This window comes from Geotrypetes seraphini, chromosome 10 (genome assembly GCF_902459505.1).
Source record: "Geotrypetes seraphini chromosome 10, aGeoSer1.1, whole genome shotgun sequence".
NCBI classification, from domain to species: Eukaryota; Metazoa; Chordata; class Amphibia; order Gymnophiona; family Dermophiidae; genus Geotrypetes; species Geotrypetes seraphini.
This window is the reverse complement of record NC_047093.1, coordinates 102,175,613-102,197,272: the sequence shown is the minus strand read 5'-3', so window position 1 is coordinate 102,197,272 and position 21,660 is coordinate 102,175,613. Positions and strand designations below refer to the sequence as shown.

Genomic DNA, 21,660 nt, shown 5'->3' with positions numbered 1-21,660 from the left:
AATCATTTGGCATTACAAAGTCTCAAGCATATAAATGTTTGTAGTTGAAGCAGACCATAGTAACATAGTAACATAACATAGTAGATGACAGTCTGCCCAACCTGATTCAATTTAAATTTTTTCTTCTTAGCTATTTCTGGACAAGAATCCAAAGCTCTACCCGGTACTGTGCTTGGGTTCCAACTGCCTAAATCTCCGTTAAAACCTACTCCAGCCCAACTACACTCTCCCAGCCATTGAAGCCCTCCCCAGCCCATCCTCCACCAAACGGCCATATACAGAAACAGACCGTGCAAGTCTGCCCAGTACTGGCCGTAGTTCAATTTTTAATATTATTTTCTGATTCTAGATCCTCTGTGTTCATCCCACGCTTCTTTGAACTCAGTCACAGTTTTACTCTCCACCACCTCTCTCGGGAGCGTATTCCAGGCATCCACCACCCTCTCCGTAAAGTAGAATTTCCTAACATTGCCTTTGAATTTACCTCCCCTCAACCTCAAATTATGTCCTTTGGTTTTACCATTTTCCTTTCTCTGGAAAAGATTTTGTTCTACGTTAATACCCTTCAAGTATTTGAACGTCTGAATCATATCTCCCCTGTCTCTCTTTTCCTCTAGGTATACATATTCAGGGCTTCCAGTCTCTCCTCATACGTCTTCTGGCGCAAGCCTCCTATCATTTTCATCGCCCTCCTCTGGAATGCTTCAAGTATTCTTATGTCCTTCGCCAGATACGGTCTCCAAAACTGAACACAATACTCCAAGTGGGGCCTTACCAATGACCTGTACAGGGGCATCAACACCTTCTTCCTTCTATTGGCTACGCCTCTCTTTATACAGCCCAGCATCCTTCTGGCAGCAGCCACTGCCTTGTCACACTGTTTTTTTTGCCTTTAGATCTTCGGACACTATCATCCCAAGGTCCCTCTCCCCGTCAGTGCGTATCAGCTTCTCTCCTCCCAGCATATACGGTTCCTTCCAATTATTAATCCCCAAATGCATTACTCTGCATTTCTTTGCATTGAATTTTAGATGATAGGCATTAGACCATTTCTCTAACTTTTGCAGATCCTTTTTCATATTTTCCACTCCCTCTTCGGTGTCTACTCTGTTACATATCTTGGTATCATCTGCAAAAAGGCACACTTTTCCTTCTAACCCTTCAGCAATGTCACTCACAAACATATTCAACAGGATTGGCCCCAGCACCGAACCCTGAGGGACTCCACTACTCACCTCCGAGCGACTTCCATTAATCATCATCCTCTGACGTCTGTCAGACAGCCAGTTTCTAACCCAGTTCACCAATTTGGGTCCTAACTTCAGCCCTTCAAGTTTGTTCAACAGCCTCCTATGAGGAACTGTATCAAAGGCTTTGTTGAAATCTAAGTAAATTACATCTAGCATATGTCCTCAATCCAGCTCTATGGTCACCCAATCAAAAAATTCAATCAGGTTCGTTTGACACGATTTACCTTTTGTAAAGCCATGTTGCCTCGGATCCTGTAACCCATTAGATTAAAGGAAGTACATTATCCTTTCTTTCAGCAGCACTTCCATTAATTTTCCAACAACTGAAGTGAGGCTCACCGGCCTGTAGTTTCCTGCTTCATTCCTGTGACCACTTTTATGAATAGGGACCACATCCGCTCTCCTCCAATCCCCAGGAATCACTCCCGTCTCCAGAGATTTGTTGAACAAGTCTTTAATAGGACTCGCCAGAACCTCTCTGAGCTCCCTTAGTATCTTGGGATGGATCCCGTCTGGTCCCATCGCTTTGTCCACCTTCAGTTTTTCAAGTTGCTCATAAACACTCTCCTCCGTGAATGGCGCAGAATCTTCTCCATTTTCTCGTGTAACTTTGCCAGACAATCTCGGTCCTTCTCCAGGATTTTCTTCTGTGAACACAGAACAGAAGTATTTGTTTAGCACATTTCTTTTTCCTCATCACTCTCCACATATCGGTTCCCAGCATTTTTTAGTTTAGCAATTCGTCTTCCTCCTTTTACTAATATATCTGAAAATATTTTTGTCTCCCTTTTTTAGATTTTTAGCCATTTGTTCTTCTGCCTGTGCTTTCGCCAGACGTATCTCTCTCTTGGCTTCTTTCAGTTTCACCCTGTAGTCCTTTCTGCACTCCTCTTCTTGAGTTTTTTTTATATTTCACCAACGCCAACTCCTTCGCCTTTATTTTCTCCGCCACTAGTTTGGAGACCCATATCGGCTTCCTTTTTCTCTTGTTTTTATTGATTTTCTTCACATAAAGGTCTGTAGCCATTTTTATCGCTCCTTTCAGCTTAGACCACTGTCTTTCCACTTCTCTTATGTCCTCCCATCCTAACAGCTCTTTCTTCAGGTACTCTCCCATTGCATTAAAGTCCGTACATTTGAAATCTAGGACTTTAAGTATCGTGCAGCCGCTCTCCACTTTAGCCGTTATATCAAACCAAACCGTTTGATCGCTACTTCCCAGGTGAGCACCCACTCGAACATTAGAGATACTCTCTCCATTTGTGAGGACCAGATCCAATATCGCTTTTTCCCTTGTGGGTTCCGTCACCATTTGTCTGAGCAGAGCCTCTTGAAAGGCATCCACAATCTCCCTACTTCTTTCCGATTCTGCAGACAGAACATTCCAGTCCGCATCCGGCAGGTTGAAATCTCCCAACAGCAGAACCTCCTCTTTCCTTCCAAACTTTTGGATATCCACAATCAGATCCTTATCAATTTGTTGCGATTGAGTCGGAGGTCTGTAGGCTACACCCAAGTAGATAGAAGTTCCATCTTCTCTTTTCAGAGCAATCCATATCGCTTCTTCCTCTCCCCAGGTCCCTTGCATTTCGGTCGCTTGGATATTGATCTTTACATAAAGAGCTACTCCTCCACCTTTTTGACCATCTCTGTCCTTCCTAAAAAGATTATATCCCGGTATGTTTGCATCCCATCCATGTGATTCACTGAACCATGTCTCTGTGATAGCGACAATATCTAGATCTGCCTCTAACATCAGGGCTTGCAGATCATGAACTTTGTTGCTTAGACTGCGAGCATTTGTGGTCATCGCTTTCCAACTAGTTTTCAGCGGTAATCTCCTTTTTCGTTTGGATTTTTGTTTCGTTTCACTTTCCGTTGCAATGCTAAGAAATGAGTTGCTGATATTGCTTATGTTGCAGTCTTTACTACATTACATTACATTACATTAGGGACTTCTATTCTGCCTATACCTTGCAGTTCAAGGTGAATTACAAAAGAGCTAACTGGACATTTCCAGTGAAGTTACAATAGTTTTGAGGGTTTTTTTTTTTTGGTTACAAGGGAGGAGAGGTACCTGGATTAATTCCGGAAGAACTTGCAAATTGGATATTAAATTGACTGTACATTACTGTGTGATATAACAAATAGATTACAGTTAGAGTACAAATAAGATTACGTTACATTTCAGGGATCTGAATACTTGGTTGGTGTTTTGGGGAGGAAGAGATTATTTAAGTGGAGGTTTTGGGGGAGAATTTATCTAGGAGTAGGGGGAAGGGTTGGGTTAAGATATCTGGATAAATTTTTTGAAAAGTAGGGTTTTGATTTCTTTTCGAAAAGTTTTGAAGTCGCCCGTTGCCATCAACAGGTTGGAGATGGAGTGGTTAAGTTTTGCTGCTTGCATCGCCAGAATGTTATCAAACATCTTTTTGCACTGAGGGCCCTTGAGTGGAGGGAAGGCAAAAGGGTTCGGAGTTCTTCTTTGTCTTGAGGTGAGGATCTGGTTTAGGCGGTTGTTTAGATGGGGGGGGGGGGGCGGCGGAGCCGTTTAATGCTTTGAATAATAGACAGTAGAATTTGAATTGAATTCGTGCTTGCATAGGTAGCCAGTGAGAGTCTAGGAAGGCAGTTGTAATATGATCATATTTTCTCAGGGAGTAGATCAGTCTGAAGGCAGTGTTTTGTATAGTCTGAAGTTGTTTTATCATGTTGGCAGGACAAGGTAGATAGAGGGAATTGCAATAGTCCAGTAGACCTAAGACTAGGGATTGGACAATTAGCCTGAATTGTGCTGGGTCGAAGAATTTTCTTATTTTACGTAGATTTCTCATAATTAAAAAAGCTTTCTGGGATGTTTTATTGATTTGGGACTGCATTGTGCAGCATCTGTCTATCGTTACTCCTAGGAATTTGAGTTTGGGCTGTATTGGGTATTTGGTGTTTTTAATTTTCAGTTCTGTAATGGTGGGAGTTTTGACCTTTTCGAGCAGAAGAAATTTTGTTTTATCTGAGTTTAGTTTCAGTTTGTGGTCTACCATCCATTTTTCCACTGCATCTAGGGTTATTTCCAGTTTTGCTGTAGTGGTGAGCTCTGATGGGTCGAAGGGGAGGAGTAAGGTGATGTCATCTGCGTAGCTGAAGGATGTAACATTTAAGTTATCTAAAGTGGCTCCAAGGGAGGAAATAAAGAGGTTGAAGAGCGTAGCTGATAGAGATGATCCTTGTGGAACTCCGCAAGGGTTGGACCATGGTTCTGATTTGATATTATTGGACTTTACCCTGTAGGTTCTTGATTTGAGGAATCCTTGGAACCAATTGTAGACCTTGCCTGAGATCCCAATGGCGTCAAGCATCTGTAGCAGTATGGAGCGGTCGACCAGGTCAAATGCTGCGGGGGTGGTCTCTATAATTGTCCTTCGTACATACACCACCCCCACCTTCTAGTTTAAATGCCTAGAAACATATTGTCTAAATTTCTCTGCAAGGTTTCTTTTTCCTGCTGTAGTAATATGTAGACCATCAGTGCAATATAGCTTCTTGTCCTTCCATGTATTTCCCCATCCTCCTATGTACCTGAAGCCTTCTTGATGATACCAGGCTTTGAGCCATCTATTAAAGTCCTCTGTGTTTTTTCACTCTTTGCTCTCCCTTTCCATATGCAGGCAGTATTACAGAAAAAGCTAAAGTCTTTACAAAAGGTTTCAAGCCCTCACCAAGCTCTCTTCTGTGCTGCAAGTGTGGAGTTGTTGGCCAGGTCATTTATTCCCAGATGGATAACAACATCAGTGTTAAAATCCTTAGTTTCTTCCTTAATTATAGTCTGTATTTGCCTGGAACTCCTGGTAGCTGAGGATCCTGGAAGACTATTTTGGTCTCCTCGCTTTGTGTTCCAAGGTTAATGCCTCTGATGATGGAATCTGCCAACAGTAATAATTTTCTGTTTTTGGCTTTTTAATTTGTGCTTAGGGTGCGCTTGTTCTCTTCAGTTACCTTTATTGGTTCCAGTCCCACCTCCCTTCTGTTTTCTTGAGTATCGCAGTGCACTAGTGGAGCGAAGGAATTCTGTAGAGGTAATATTTGTGAAGGTGGATGTTTCTGTGTTACATGTCGCAGTCTTCCTGAGCCTACTGTGACCCATTTATTCCTGGGCTGTTTTATTCTTTGAGGTAGAGGTGGTAAGTTGGTATGATTTTGTGAAGTGATGGAAGCTACTTTAATTGTATTCAATTCCTGTTTAAGTTTGCAGAGCTCCTCCTTAATACTAGCAAGTTGAAGACAGATGCTCATACCTTTCTTGCTCTGCTTTATTCTCTGAGAGGTAATCGGCCAATTCCATATCTTTACACTTAACTTGATCAGCTCTTTTGACCAGGGACTGTGTTCTGTTTTTACTAACCCCTGATATAAAGCCAGGGCTGGCAATTGTTTTGTCACATTCCCCCCACCTCCACTTAAAGGATGACTACCCTGAGGAATCTGAGGATCCCCAGTATTTCAGGGATTCTGGAAAGAATGTCTTCCTAATGAATTAGTGATGCCTCCTATTCCTCCCCCTACTTACAGGAGGGCACATATTTGGACTGGGGTCTCGGAAATCATCAGGCCATTGTAACACAGGATACTCTACTAGTGCTTCTGCCTCTAGCCCACCTGCACTTTCCAAACCTCCAAGTGCCTGCATCCTCTGGGCTATGACCACTGCAGCCTCTGAAACTTCACCAAGTTCACCCTGTTGTATTTTCCCCATTTGTACCTGTAGGTTGTCTACATTGCCCCCTACTTCATCCAAATAACTTTTTAAGTTTCCCTAGCAGGGTCCTATGCTGCTCTAGCTGGGTGCTAATTGCTTGATTTTGTTTTAGCAAATTTTCAGTTTCCACCCCACTGTCTCTCATTTTTCCCTGAAGGTTTCTATTTTCTCCAGTTGCTGTCTCAACTCTTTCTGTTGAGTCTGTTGCTCTGTGACCTGTTTCCCAATCTGTACTAGATGGTCTGTCACATGCGCCAAGGTGTCTGTGTCCTGCTGGTACTGATGCAGTATTTCATGAGAGGCTTTTTTAGCTGCCATCTCCTAAGTGGCTGTAATAGTCTTTAATTCCTGTTTTAACTCCTTAATTTCCTCTCTTAAGGTCAGACTCCCACATCCTTCTAGGGCAGGCGCCTCTTCTTTATGGGGGGGGGGGAGAGTTACAACCGGAGTTGTCAAAACTGGGTTAAGTTCTTGACCTTGTACTCCCACCCCATCTCTGTGCTGTTGATCAACCCCTATCTGTTTATTAGTCTCCTGCTGACTCCTGGGGTTTGTTCTTCAGATGACCCAAATCCTTTTTCCCCTCTATTGGTGGACGGGAGCTGTACCCAGCACTCCAGTCTGGATGGCCAGATACGTTCACACAACATCTATGATCACCAGGCTGGACTAGATATGGGATGTCCACATGCTTGACCAGTAGGACAGATACATTTCCCCTAAAATCAGGGTCAATAACACCTGCTGCTACATCTAGGGCCTTTTTCAAAGCCAGGCTGGATTGAGAAGCAATCCTCAAATATGATCTAGGGGGACAAGAGACCTATAGGTCCATATAAACCAGAGCCCTCCCTTTAGCAGGAATCTGCTGTTCATGCGCTGCATATAAGTCCCTTACAGACTTGCGTGGGCGTGGTAGCCTTATCAGATAATGGCACCCATCTAATAATGGGTTGCCATCCCCTCAGCCTGGGTCACTGACCCCTTGACCTACCAGGACTCTTAGTGTAAGGCCTCTTCCTAGACCATGTCCCCAATACACATAGACCTTTGTGAGGAACACATTTCCTCTCCCTATTGGCTGGCCTGGCAGGAGAAGTTTCCAAAGCCCGCATATCAGTCCAGTCATGACCTAGTATCAGGGAATAGGGTAAGTTCTCAATAAAGGCCATTTTCAATGTGATCTGTTTGCCCTCCAACTTAAAGAACACAGGGAACAGGGGATATTTATTTTTACGTCCCCATGAACACACGTCCCCATGGCTTCATCTCTATCCTTACTGCTGGGGCTAAGCCCCCTTATTTGCTGCCACGGTCCATTACACTCTACTCTGCTCCAGTAATTATTAGAGCAGTTACTAACCTTTCAGGGTAGTAACTTTGTACTTGGGTAAGACACTCTCTCCTAACTTCCTTGTCAGAGTTACAGACTATCCTTTCTTTGCACTCTTTTTACCTATGCCCTCTTTTCCCATGCCTATAGCACTGAAGAACATTAGGGTATGTGCAGAAGTTGATTTCCCTATCAACTAGTGGATTTAATCATTAATGAACATAAACGTGCAATAAATAGGTCCTGGACAAATAAAAATTAGCACCCTTTACTGAATACTTTCATGAAATGTGTCACAGAAAAACAGTATGATCAATTTAATTGTTAAGACCCGCCAGTCACTGTGTCAAATTCATAAATAAGTCATTGGTCCTTGCAGAGGAGTATTTGATCTATATTACCTCCGGTTCACGGAAGTTTCGCCCCCCACATTTCGCCCCCAGCAATTCGCCCCTCACATTTCGCCCCCCACATTTTGCCCCCAGACACATTTCGCCCCCCGGATGTTTCGCCCCCACACATTTCGCCCCCGCACATTTCGCCCCTGAGTGTCAGACTATTCCTCTCGCAGGCGATTTCTTTGCCGACACGACGGCAGGCTACAAATTCAAAGTGCACAGCTGGCTGTTCTCACTGCCTCTAATGTCGGCCCTGCAGCTCCGGACTTCCCCACACCTGCTCTCTCCCCCCCCCCCCCCCCGATCACTATTATTTTAAATGTTATGGCAGCCACGGCGCTGTATCCATCGGAGGAGACTTCTAACCTCGGCCATGAAGTTGCTGTTGCAGGAAGAGTTCCGGGGCAGGCCGAGGTTAGAAGTCTCCTCCGATGGATACAGCGCCGTGGCTGCCATAACATTTAAAATAATAGTGATCGGGGGGGGGGGGGGGGAGAGAGCAGGTGTGGGGAAGTCCGGAGCTGCAGGGCCGCCAGCTGTGCACTTTGAATTTGTAGCGGTTTTTTTTTTTAAGGAGTCAGGGAGTATGCTGATGCGCCCCCGAACGCCGGCGCCGCCCCCCAGCGCGAAGAGAGTCGCTCGGCGCCGCCAGCCCAAACGCGGCCCGCGCAGAGGCGCGGCCCCCCCCAACGACCAGCCGACCCCGAACGCCACCGCGAGCAGACAACCCCAACGCGGCCCGCGGCCCGGCAGTAGGGGAGCGCCGGTCCGCTGCGGTCGGCGCCGCCAGCCGCTACAGGGGGAGCGCCGGCACGCGCGTTCTGCGCCGCGAGCTGCTGGCCCTAACGCGGCTCGCGGCCTGGGAGGAAGGAAGCGCCGGTCTGGTGCGGTCGGCCATTGGTGCCGGAGGGGGAGAAGGAGCCCCCAAGCGGCCCGGCCGGGAGGAGGGGAGCGCCGGTACGGTGCGTTTTTGCGCCGCGGGCCGCTGGCTCCAACGCGGCCCGCGGTATGAGAGGAGGGAAGACTACCGGCTAAGGGCAGGAATCCGATCCGACGCTCCCGGGCAGGCGGACCAGCCCGCACGTGTGGGGCGACCCGCCCCGCTCATATAGTTGCCAGGAAGAGAGTTGTTCGGTGCCGCGAGCCGCTGGCTCACACGCGGCCCGCGGCCTGGGCAGAGGTGCCGCCCCCCCCAACGATTAGCCGACCCCGAACGGCAAAGCAACCTGCGGCCAGGGAGGAGGGAGTCGGCGGCCCTGAAAGCCGGCGCGGCCGACGCCCCGACTCCTTGCAAGCCGCACCCCCCCTCCTGCACCAGCTCCACGCGGGGAGAGCCGGCAACAAGTTTAAAAAACGCCGAGGGCAGAAAGCCGATCGGCAAGAAGGCGCAGCGCTCTAAGGCGGGCGGACCCGCACGCAAGTTCCGGGCGGGCCGCCCCCACCGTCCTCTCCCTCATCGAGAGCGCCGTCGTGTCGGCAAAGAAATCGCCTGCGAGAGGAATAGTCTGACACTCAGGGGCGAAATGTGCGGGGGCGAAATGTGGGGGGCGAAATGTGAGGGGCGAATTGCTGGGGGCGAAATGTGGGGGGCGAACCTTCCGGATCCCATTACCTCCCCACCAAGGAACAAAAAAATTGTAGGTCACTGAATTGATGGTTAAAAGTCATACAATGTTCAACAAGTGGTGCACTGACATTTCCCCTTCTAATATTGCTCCTATGTTCTACCATCCTAGTTTTGACTTTCCTGGTAGCCTTATTACCTGGTAATTGCTCCAACTTCAAGATCATATAGAAAATCTCTAGAATTTATGTCTCTACAGACATAATTGCTCCAACTTATAACCCTAATATGGTATGCAGGGAAATTAGGGAAATCCCTTTTCTTCAAATTCACTGAACTTTGGAATAACCTCCCTGCCCCGCTGCGGAACCTAGGCTCATTCCAATTATTCCGAAAGCATCTGAAAACCTGGCTTTTCTCCAAAATGTAAAGCTATCTATTTAAAATGTAAAGCTAGCTATCCTCTTCATAACCTCTAATTTCTTATTATGTCCTTCCCTCATTTATTGAATTACCTGTAAACCGTGCCGAGCTCTATCTTTATGGAGATGATGCAGTATACAAACTTAAGGTTTAGTTTAGTTTATCTATATATAATAACATACATAAGCAAATAATGATGTATATCACATTTTGAGTGTCACAATTAGAAAAATATCTAAGGACATATACTCGTCCTGTATGTGGGTGTGCAATTTCTGTGACTGTTATTGATGACAGAGGAGATTACCACAAGAGAAGTGACTGAATGTATTAGAAATATTCTGCTTAGGCATAGGCAGTGTCACTGGAATTGCAACAATTTGTCTCTGGAATTTGCAACAATACGTTCCTTATTCTTAAAGCAAGGGGTTCCAACAGTTCAGTGCTAAGCTTTAACAAATAGTCCAAAATGCAGCTGCAAGGCTAATTTGTGGAGTTAGAAAATTTGACTATTTAACACCTTGGTTGATGAAATTGCACTGGCTACCTGTGCGATTACGCATTATTTTCAAAACATTAACTTTGATATTTAAAGTCATTTACCATGGGATTCCTTGGTATTTATCACAGGCTATGGAAATTTACCGATTGCTCAGAACTTTGTGTTCTGAAGGTGCAATGTGATGGCCTTGATAGATTTCATAAAAATACACTATGACAGCACAAGAACATTAGCCATTTCTATCATGGGAGTAAAACTGTGGAACAAATTAATTGGACCGCTAAGAGCGTTACTGGATATTCAGAAGTTCAAAAAAAATCCTTAAAACCACACTAGTTTTAGAAGCATTCCAATAAAGTTGACACGCTGAATGCTGGTTTTAAGATGAACTGTACTGTAAAGATCTATTTAAAATGCGATTATTCATCTGTAAACCAACACGTTTGTAAAAGTCTTGTCTGTCATATTCTGTGCATGTTATTGTTGTAATGCTGCCTAGAAATAGGCGGTTGATAAATTTTTTAAATAAATAAATAAAATATGGCAATATCTTATGTTATTCCTCCTGCAGCCTTACCCTGGTCGTAACAGAGATGTAAAATATGCTTTATGTATTTCAGTATTGTTTTAAGATCTTACTGTTAGTTATTTCCTGCCAGGACATGTGAGACAAGTATTATGGGAAATGTAGTCTGAGAAATTATACAAACTTTATTTCCATTGGTGTGTATTCCCTCTCAGCTAAACTTGGATTCTCTTTGTCTATCTTCACTTCCTGGCTATCTCTGACCTCTGCCTGATAAGGTCATTCAAGGTACTTCCTTTTCTCGGCCACCTAGAGCTAATCTCAGCTCTGATTGGCCTCTTGCTAGTGCCCCCCTCCTCTTACATGGTGAGCTTCCTTCAGTACCTGAGTGCCCTTACAGTCTTGCTGTTACCTCTGCTGGAACTCACCTTTGACCACACGGTCCGGCCATATGGTTTATGGCCGCATGACAATTCAGGCCACCCTGATGTCCCTCTTTGAGTAGAGGACCATCGTTTTCACCTTTTTCCAACAGACCTTTCGCAAGAATCATCCTGTTACCCTCTCTGGCTCTCGGACTTTCAGTATTCGCCTCGCCCCTTCCCCCCATTCTTCTAACCTTATCACCTTTACATCATACATTAATAAAGAAGCTGTATCCAGAGGGATTATTTCCATCTGTCCTCTGAGAAACTCCACAACTGTGAGTATCTATGTTATATTTACTCAATAAAGTATATCTCAAAAAACAGAAAGAGTATCTGCATTTGAATCTGCATGGAGGGGTTTAACTCCGCTTAAAATATGGCACATAATCTGGGATTTCCTCGTATTAAAGTGGCAAATCTTTACAAGATCTTTTTAGTTTCATTTGACAAAGCTGAAAACTTTAGAGTGCAAACTACATCTAGATTGATTCTATCTTTGTAACTCATACCTATCTCAGATTTAGCTTTCTGTGGTCCTTTTTCTACATATTATTCTGGATAACCATACTGAAAAGATGCATATTCCTAAAGTGGTTTATTATGTTCCATCGGCTCGTTCGAGTCCTAGTGACTTGATAATGATATCAAGTTTTTGTGGCAGAATGCAGTAGATTCCTGGGCCTTTCTTCTGCATAGTATAAATTCGATGTTATCATCATTGTCGCATCAAATGCGATCCCCTACCTCCCAACACTGCCCATCTGCTGCTGTCCAGATGGGTTGTACATCGTTAGTCTGACATCTCCACTGAAACCTGTCCTCCTTGGGAGGCCCTGCTGGTGGTGAAACTTTCAGCTTCATAGATGTATGCAAGCCCCAGTGGCATGACAATCCCATGTACCATGGTTGGAGAAAAGTGGTATAGAAAATCTTAATACATACATAGATGATTTGCAAGTGTGTCACTTAACTATAGAGATATGTGTCACCTCGCTGCTACATCTACACCATTGGATCATTGTCCAAGCTCTCGTAACCTCACGCTTAGATTACTGCAATCTATTCCTAACTGGTATCCCTCAGTGTGCAATCTGTGTAAAACTCTGCTGCATAACTCACCTTCTACCAACCTCGCTACGCTCATGTCACCCCTCTCCTTAAGTCACTTCACTGGCTCCCTATATGCCATTACATACAGTTCAAGATCTTATTGCTGACCTACAAATGTGTCTCTCCTCGCTTCTCTCTCCTTATACACCTCCCTGAGAACTCAGTTCCTCAGATAAGTCACTCTTAGCTTTACCCTTCTCCTCCACTGCCAATTTCAGACTTAGTTTCTTTCAGCTAGCTGCCCCCTATGCCTGGAATAAATTACCCAAGTTTGTCTGTCAAGTCCTTTCCCTTCTCTTTTTAAAAGCAGACTGAAAACCCCACCTTTTTGATATAGCCTTCATAATAATAATAATAATAATAACAACTTTATTTTTGTATACCGCCATACCCCGAAGAGATCTAGGCGGTTCACATGGGTTAGAACAAATTATAAGAGGTTAGGTCGAGGAATTTTTTTGAGTGGCATAGTTTTAGGGAGGGGTAGGCGAAGAGTTGGATTTTGCGGGAGGTCTTATAGTTGTGGTTTAGGGTAAAGTGAGGGGTGATGTAGCTTGGGGATAAACCAAATATTGTTTTGTAGCAAAAGCAGGCGAATTTGAATATGATTCTGGATTCTAGTGGGAGCCAGTGGAGTTTGTGGTAGAAGGGGGTGATGTGGTCCCATTTTTTCAGGTCAAATATGAGGCGGACAGCAGTGTTCTGGATCATCCTAAGTCTCCTGATGGTTTTCTTTGTGGTGCACAAGTAAATGATGTTGCAATAGTCCAATATGCTGAGGATGGAGGATTGTACTAAGAGGCGGAAGGAAGTGTCGTCAAAGTATTTTTTTATGGTGCGAAGTTTCCATAGTGTCGAGATACTTTTTCTGACTGTGATATCGGTGTGTTTCTCCAGAGATAGATGTTTGTCTAGTGTTACTCCTAGTATTTTTAAGGTTTGTTCGAGGGGGAAAGTGGATCCTTTTACTTGAATTCAATCCTTAACCCCACTCCTCTGCCCTCCAACTCAGCCAGCTGATAAACTGTTCCTCTTAACTGTATCCATGACATCCTGTTTGCCTGTCATGGCTATTTAGATTGTAAGCTCGTTCGAACAGGGACTGTTTTCTTACTCTTTGTGACTCTGTGCAAAGCTGTGTGAATCTGGTAATGCTAGAGAAATAATTAATAGTAGTATTTTCATGTCTGCTGCTTTTTTTAAATTTAGGATCAGGGATCTCCTCTTATGTTGATAACCCATCACAAGCTGGAGAAAGCTTGAAAACCTGTCTTGATGAAGCCTTGACCATTATTCCATGCAAGAAACAGATGGAAACACCAGTTCTTCTTGGAGCTACTGCAGGCATGAGGCTTCTCAGGTAACCTAGTATAATAGTGAACTGTAACATATATATAAGGTTCCTCAGATATCCTAGTATTATTCTGAATGGGGTTCCTCAGGTATTTATAACACATGAGACTGCTCAGGTATTCAGCATTGTGGATGACAGCACATAAAGACTGAAATTGCCTATCCAATCTGCTCAGTAAGCTGTTTAAAGTCACTGCTCCATGCAAGTTACTCCTCCATGCTTTAATTCTGGGGGCATTTGTGTGGAAATAAATATACACTAGCCTGTGATCAGTTCAACAAATATCGATATATGAGAATCCACAGAGCTAGCCGGTCACCAGCCAGTCCTTTATATAAGGAATTTGGCATCTTGTATACAAAGGATCAAAGGAATACATAAAAACTAGATTTGTTATTACAAGTTCATAGGTCAGGTTACTAATGACAGCAAACATATATTTTATACCTTTCATGATATTCTCCTTCACCCCTTCACCATCTGGATGCCAATTTATTGAGATTATAGAGTGGTCACTACCCAAAATATAAATGACTTGCAATATTTTCCCTTCCCAAAAGTCTCTGTGTCAAGTATACCCTGTTATTCACATTTAAAACAGTAAGGTAATGCACATCCAGTAAGGTTAGTTAGGGCATAGGCGCCAACTCTGTGGGTGCTGTAGATACTTGAACACCCCCAATGTTTTTGGGACCTCATGTGACCCCATACACACTACTTTACCAAGTACCAAGGAGAGAGGTGCTCCAGTCCAGAGTCCAGTCTCTCTATGCTGCAGCCTGCAAGCTTCAGGATACTGGCAATGTTAATGAGCAGCCCTGGAAGCTTTCGTTCTGCTGCAACATCCTGCCTCTGTGGGGACAGAAAGTTGAATCAGAGGGAAAGTTGAATCAGAGGCAGCATGTTCAGCACATTAGTGCTGCCAGTGGCCCGAAGCATACAAACAGCAGAGAGAGAGAGAGAGGTACGAGAAATGTAGCACCCAGTTGGAGGGAGGGAGGGATAAAAGACAGAGCCGCCAAAAAGGAATGAAGCGAGAAGAGAGAGAGATACTAAACCATGGGAAGCAGAATAGAGGAGAAAGATGGAAGGGAGGGAGACAGAGTTGCCCCCATGGGGTGGGAGCTAGGACAGAAAAAAGGGAAGGGTGAAGAGAAAGATGCCAGACCATGGGGGAAGGAGCGAAGGGAAACAGAGGAGAGAATGCCAGAGTATAGAGAGGGGAGGAAGAAGGCAGGGAGAGATGGAAGGAGACAGCATGGGGTAGGGGCAGGAAAGAAAAGAGAAGGGTGAAGAGAGAGAGATACCAGACCACAGGGAGAGGGAAGGGATGGAGAGGAGAGAGATGGCAGCACATGGGAGGGTGGGTGGAGATATGGAATGAGTTAGCATCTTCTTTAATACCAGGCAGCAGTATGGGGCAAAGATTTAGAACAACTGCTTCTGCTTACCGAAATTTATGGGGAATTCAGAAAACATCTAAAAACACATCTGTTTTTGAAGTATTTAGGAAGCTAATTTGTAAATTTTTATTATGCAATATTCAGATCTTTTAGGGTTTTTTAGTCATTGGTTTTAATTCTCTAATTTTCTTTAATTTATATTATATTTTAAATGATGTATTTTAAACGATGTAAACCACATAGAACTTCACAGCTTTGCAGTATATAAATAAATTGTTATTATTATTATCATTATTATAGAGATGCAACCATGGTGGGAAGGGGAGGGAAAGAGACAGAGATGTCAGACCATAGGATAGGATGGGGGGGAGAGAGAGATATGGAAGGGAATATTGAGATGGGGAGGAAAGAGATGCCAAACCATTGGGAGAAGGAAGGGACAGATGAAAGGGAAGAAGACAAAGTTGCCAGACCAATAGGGTAGGGTGGGTGAGGAAGGAAAGGAGAGGCGAGATATGTCACAGTACGGGAGGAGGGTGAGACAGAGAAAGGTCCATTCACTGATCGTGTCGAGTCAGTATTATTTAAATAAAAGAGACCGAGCACCAACCAGTCACCTTCTTTGCTTGCTTCTTTGCCTGCGGGTTACAGATCACTAACAGCAAATCAGAAATTTCAAGTTTGAGTTCTTTCCGTATCCTTGGATGTATGCCATCTGCTCCAGGTGATTTATCTCTCTTTAACTTGTCAATTTGGCTTAGTTTTTCTTCCAGGTTCACCAAGATTTCTTTCAATTTCTCCACCTTATCACCCTTGATATGCGGTTCAGGTAGATTTCTTACATATTCTTCCATAAAGACCAAAGCATTCCGTCTCTCCATTCTTGGCTTTATCCTCCCTGAGTGCACATTTTACTCCTTGATCATCCAAAGGTCCCACGGATTCCCTCACAGGTTTTGATGTACATAAAAACAATTATTACCATGAGTTTTTGCCTCTTTGGCAAGTTGTTCTTCATATTCTTGTTTAGTTTTCTTTATCAATGCTTTGCATCTAACTTGCCAGTGCTTATGTCTCTTCTTATTTTCTTCATTGGGATCCTTTTTTCATTCTTCAAAGAATGTTTTCATGACTGGAATAGCCTCTTTCACTTTGCCTTTAAACCATACCAGCTCGATTGCCAACCAAGTACGAATCTTGATATATTAGCGACAGCGTGGGCTGAGGACTGCCAGTTGCCAGTTGACTGCTCAATATTTACAACGGGTCCTGAAGAACATTCAAAAGGTGTCACCCAATATTACTCACTGGGAAATACAATTGAAAATTGTTCTTAGACTTTACATTCCACCGGAACGTGCAGCCCGGATGGGGATTACTGCATCGCATTCTTGCCCGAAATGCAATCAGGCTCACGCATCTTTGAGTCACATGTTTTGGGCCTGCCCCGCAATCCAACAGTTTTGGAGACATCTTGGCCTATATACCACATCGCTTTGGGGAAGGCGATGGCTTCCGCAACTGAGGGCGTTATTTGGATTTTATAATATAGCCTCGCCCAAACCCAGGGGAATGTCAGCATTTATCTCCAGAGCCCTTTTGATGGGAAAAAAAGCCATCCTCACCAACTGGCTCTCCTGTGATCCCCCGTCATATGCACAATGGAGATCCCTAATGATAGTGCACGCAACACTGGAGAGACGCATGGTGGGAGACTTGACTCTTGGCCCGGGTCGCAAATTTTGTCAGGTGTGGGAGCACTTCTGGCAGGACCTCACACCGTGTGCTCGCAGTAGACTTTTGAATCTTTAAGATTTTATTCCCACTTTCAGCTGTTGGACTGGCCATGGATTCTTGGGGAGGGGAGGGGGGGATGGGAGGGGAACTGATTATATTGTTGAAAATGTTATTTCCTGACTGGTACTACTGTTTGTATTTGCTTCTTACTGCTGGAATAATAAAAATCATTTAAACATAAACCATACCAGCTCTCGTTTTCTCTTCTTTCCACCTTTAATACGTGGAATACATCTGGTCTGTGCTTCCACTTTGGTATTTTTGAACAACATCCACGCCTGGTTTACACTTCTGACCTTTGCCACGGACCCTTTTAGCATCTTTAACCATTTTACTTATTTTATCTTAGTCACCCTTGTGAAAATTAAATGCCGCTACAGTAGATTTTTTTAGCAACGTCACTCAAGTTATCAGCTCAAGCAGCACCAGCAAGCAACTCAAAATGTGTTGGAGGAGAGTGAAAGTTAATAAGCCCTGAAGAAACGGTTTTGACCGTGAAACGTTGGCTATTATTCAAACATCACTTTTTCCCATACAATAGAGGCAGCAGCTATCTTAGTCCTGCACTAATAATTGAATGTGGTATTTGCACATTCTCTTCGGAAGTTTTTTGCCGATGATGTGGGTGGAAGAGGTTTGAGCATTTATGCCCTACCTGACTAAAAACCTGAGGCTTTTTCTTCCGTTGAGATAGTGCTCTCAAGTTTAAATAGTGGAGTATTCACATTGAGTATTTATTATTTATTACCCACTTTCACCAAATTTAGATATAGTGTTGCAGTTGTAATAAATTTAGCATTTTCCCATTTGAGATCACAGCCAATGTTTCCAGAGGATCTGACACTCGCCAATTTGAATCTTGGAGTTTAACCATAAGGATTGACACGTGTATTGTTGTATTGGAATAAGTGTTAAATAATTAATGAATTTTAATATGTTCCAGGTGGAAGAAAGAATACTATTGTCCTTATATATTCTGGGCAACTTGATACTCAAAATATGGCTCAAACAGAATGGGTTATAAAGTCACTGGAAGTACTAAATATACTGTACTCTTATTCAATGTTGTATAGCTATATGTACACTACCAAACATATCATAGCTACATATGTAAGAAATTTTTGTATGGACCTGCAGGCTGCAGTTGGACACTAAATCCTTCCCACTGCTAACCACTTCATCAGTCCAATTTTTAATGAAAATATCTAGCTATTATATTTATTTCTTCTTTATGTATATCTTCATTTGTATATATCTTCATTTATCAATCCTTTATAATCGTACAATCACTTATATAAAAACCCATTTGAATCAATTTGAATCACTTAGCTCTAGATGTAGTTTTTTTTCTATTCTTTTTCAAATTTCATCAAAGCCACCTCTCCCGACATGCATGTTTCAAATGAAACTTTCTTCAGGGTCAAGAGGAGCTAGAAACATAGTATAAAAACAAAATCGTACTATCATAGCTTCTAATAACTAAGGGCTCCTTTTACAAAGGTGCACTAGCTGCTACCGCCTCCTTTTAAGCAGGCGGTAAATGCTAGCGCACCTTTGTAAAAGGAGCCATAAATATTGTGCCTCAGAGATAGTGTACAAACAGGGGTCTCAAAGTCCCTCTTCGAGGGCCGCAATCCAGTCGGGTTTACAGGATTTCCCCAATGAATATGCATGAGATCTATTAGCATACAATGAAAGCCGATTGTGATTTTTGTAAAGATACTAAAGCTATTCTACCAGTTTTACATTACATTACATTAATGGCTTCTATTCCGCCTGTACCTTGCAGTTCTAAGCGGATTACATCAAAAAGATAACTGGACATTTCCAGGAAGAGGAATACAATTAAAGGCGTTGGGGCCTCATACAATTTTGAAGAGGGGATACTAAGTGGTAGAAAGAGGGGAAAATAATGGGGAGTTAGGACATCAGGATGAATTTTTTGAATAGTAGGGTTTTGATTTCTTTTCGGAAAGCTTTGAGGTCTGTTGTTGCTGTCAGCAGGTTGGTGATGGAGGGGTATAGGATCAGGATTTATTCAAATGATTCAAACCTTGTATAGTTCCCCTTCTGCCAGATTATATATCAATAATACATTCTCAGAAATAAATTTCATAAGAATACCATTTAATTTCTTATAAAATGAACTTTGAAAAAACACCGGTAACATACTCATTTGGTAACAAACTACAGGCAAAATCATCATTATGATGGTTTGGACTCTCCCCCACCAAGAAAGAATTAGTGGGTTCCAATGCTCACACATTTCTTTGACTTTCAGCAACAAAAACTTTTCATTTACTGTCATTGTGTCTTCCAAAGTTCTTTGAATCATAATACCCAAATATTTTATTCCCTTTTCCTTCCAAAGGAAAGGGAATGGGTCAAATAAACCTTTTACACAATGCATATTTAATGGAAGAACCTCTAATTTGCTCCAGTTTATTTTGTAACCAGAAAATTTACCAAATTGATCAATCAATTTCAGTAAATACGGAATGGTAGATTCAGGATTCTTCAAATTGAAGCAAAATATCTCTGCATAGGTCAAAACCATATACTCTCGACATGAATATGTAATTCCCTGTATCTCCTTTTCCTGCTGAATGGCCAACAAGGGTTCCAAAACAATATCAAAAAGCAAAGGAGATAGGGGACATCCTTGTCTAACTCTTCAGACATAAACATTCTGAGAATGTATTATTGATATATAATCTGGCAGAAGGGGAACTATACAAGGTTTGAATCATTTGAATAAATCCTGATCCTATACCAAACCAATCCATTGCTTGATACATAAAAGTCCATTCTACATGATCAAAGGCCTTCTCTGCATCCAAAGAAATAGAGAAGGCCGGATCTTCCAATGTTTTTGCTAAATTTAACATATATAATGCCAATCTTGTATTATTTGAAGAATGTCTTTGAGCAACAACACCCATTTGGTGCATACCGATCATATAAGGGAGAGCCTTGGCTAATCGCAGAGCCAATAACTTAGCCAGGAATTTTCCATCCACATTAATTAAAGAAATAGGCCTGTAGTTTGAAACCAACATGGGATCTCTATTTGGCTTCGGCAAAACAATGGTTAAAGATTCCGCAATAGTACCTGATATACAACCCTTAGTCAGTTGTGATTGATATAAATTTAAAAGATGAGGTAATAGTATAATTTGAAATGGTTTGGAAAAACTCTACTGTAAATCCATCACTACCCAGAGCAGATCCAACTCTGAGAGACTTTGGTGCTGTTTGGAGTTCCTTAAATGATATAGGCACTTCAAGATTTCCTTTTATATGCTTAGGAATTTTTGGGCCATGAATTAATTTTAAAAATTCTATTCCCTCAATTTCTTTATTTGGATAAAGCTCAGAAGAATATAAAGCTTTGTAATAATCCAAAAATTGTTTTAAAACATTTCCAGTTTGAGTATGATTTTTACCTTTCTCATCTTTAATGGCTTCAATCTTTTCTTTTCTTTTTTTGGCTTTAAGATAGTTAGCCAATAATCTTTCTGCTGAGAAAACAAATCTTTCCTAGCCAATTGTGAGGAAATCTCATTATATTTATATTTAGCTTTCAAAAGGGCCTGCAAAGTATTTTGTTCCCATTTTGAGGCAATTGTAACTCTAAAGTCATAATAATTTGTTCCAAATTGGAAAATTCTAATTGTAGTAGTTTCCTAATATGCGCCGAATATGACATTATTTGCCCTCTCATTGTGGCTTTGAAAGCATTCCATATAGTTTCCAAAGAGATTTCCTCCGAGATGTTGAGTTGAAAATACTCATTCATTTTTATTTGAATTTCCTCAAGAAATGTATTAATAAATCTCCAAACAGATCTATTATAATCTTTTTCAGTGCACAGATATTCTATCCAAATTCCAGCATGATCCATCAAAAGGATCGGGTCTATGCTGGCTTTTGTAAACCTGTTGAGTTAAATGATCTGAAACAAAAATATAATCAATTCTTCAAAATGATTTATGAACGTGGGAGCAAAAGGAAAATTCACGAGCATTAGAATGAAGAATCCGCCATATTTCTTTCAATCCACATGAATGCACAAGAATGTCTAAACCCAAAGATTTTAACTGCTTGCTAGGTTGTTTGTCCAATAATGGATCCATGACAGCATTGAAATCTCTGGTTACAATTAAATTAGACATAGCCAGTAACAGGTTTAATTGTTGGAGGTTTTTTTTTTAAAGAACTCAGCCTGATTTGAATTAGGAGCATAAATATTAAGAAGTGTCAGGGCATCATTTCCTAAAGTCATATCAACATGAAGCCATCTGCCCATAGGATCAACTTTAATATTACCAAATACGGCAGAACACCTCTTATTGACCAGGATAGCCACACCAGCTTTTTCCCCCACTGCAGGTGCAAAGAAATAGTGCTTTATCCACCCTCCTTCCAAATTAGCAGCTTCAGATAGTATTAAGTGCATTTCTTGTATAAAATAAACATCAGCCTCCTGCTGTTTCAAAAAATTAAGTATTTTTTTCCTCTTGATGGGATGGTTAAGTCCATTAACATTTAATGAATATAATTTTATAGCCATTCTAAATAATTAAACATAATAATAAAAAATATATCGATTCCAAATTAGTGCTATTTACTTTTAACTCTCCTATTTTATTTTTTAGACTTCTAGTATTTGTATATAGATACTTCAAATTGTGTTTTTTCCTTGTAAGTACAGGCTGCTGAGAAGATAGAGAAAACTTGAGTCTTTCACTCTGCCTTCCTCTTAAACCTTCTGGCTTTCTTTCACCATTATTAGAACTTCTTTACTGGGACTCCTTAA

The 21,660-nt window shown here is 42.2% G+C and overlaps 1 protein-coding gene across 10 annotated transcripts in view; it reads left to right on the top strand.

Moving 5' to 3' along the window:
* The window catches only part of ENTPD8 (ectonucleoside triphosphate diphosphohydrolase 8), a 158,159-nt gene that overhangs the window by 57,165 nt on the left and 79,334 nt on the right, over positions 1 to 21,660 (top strand). For 9 of the 10 annotated variants that reach the window (XM_033961779.1, XM_033961776.1, XM_033961777.1 and 6 more), the window contains one exon: positions 13,497 to 13,647. In XM_033961779.1, coding sequence (XP_033817670.1) covers positions 13,497 to 13,647 — 151 coding nt within the window. Of the gene's footprint in view, positions 1 to 9,292; positions 9,372 to 13,496; positions 13,648 to 21,660 lie in introns of those variants that run through there. The other variant, XM_033961784.1, reaches the window with a different exon arrangement.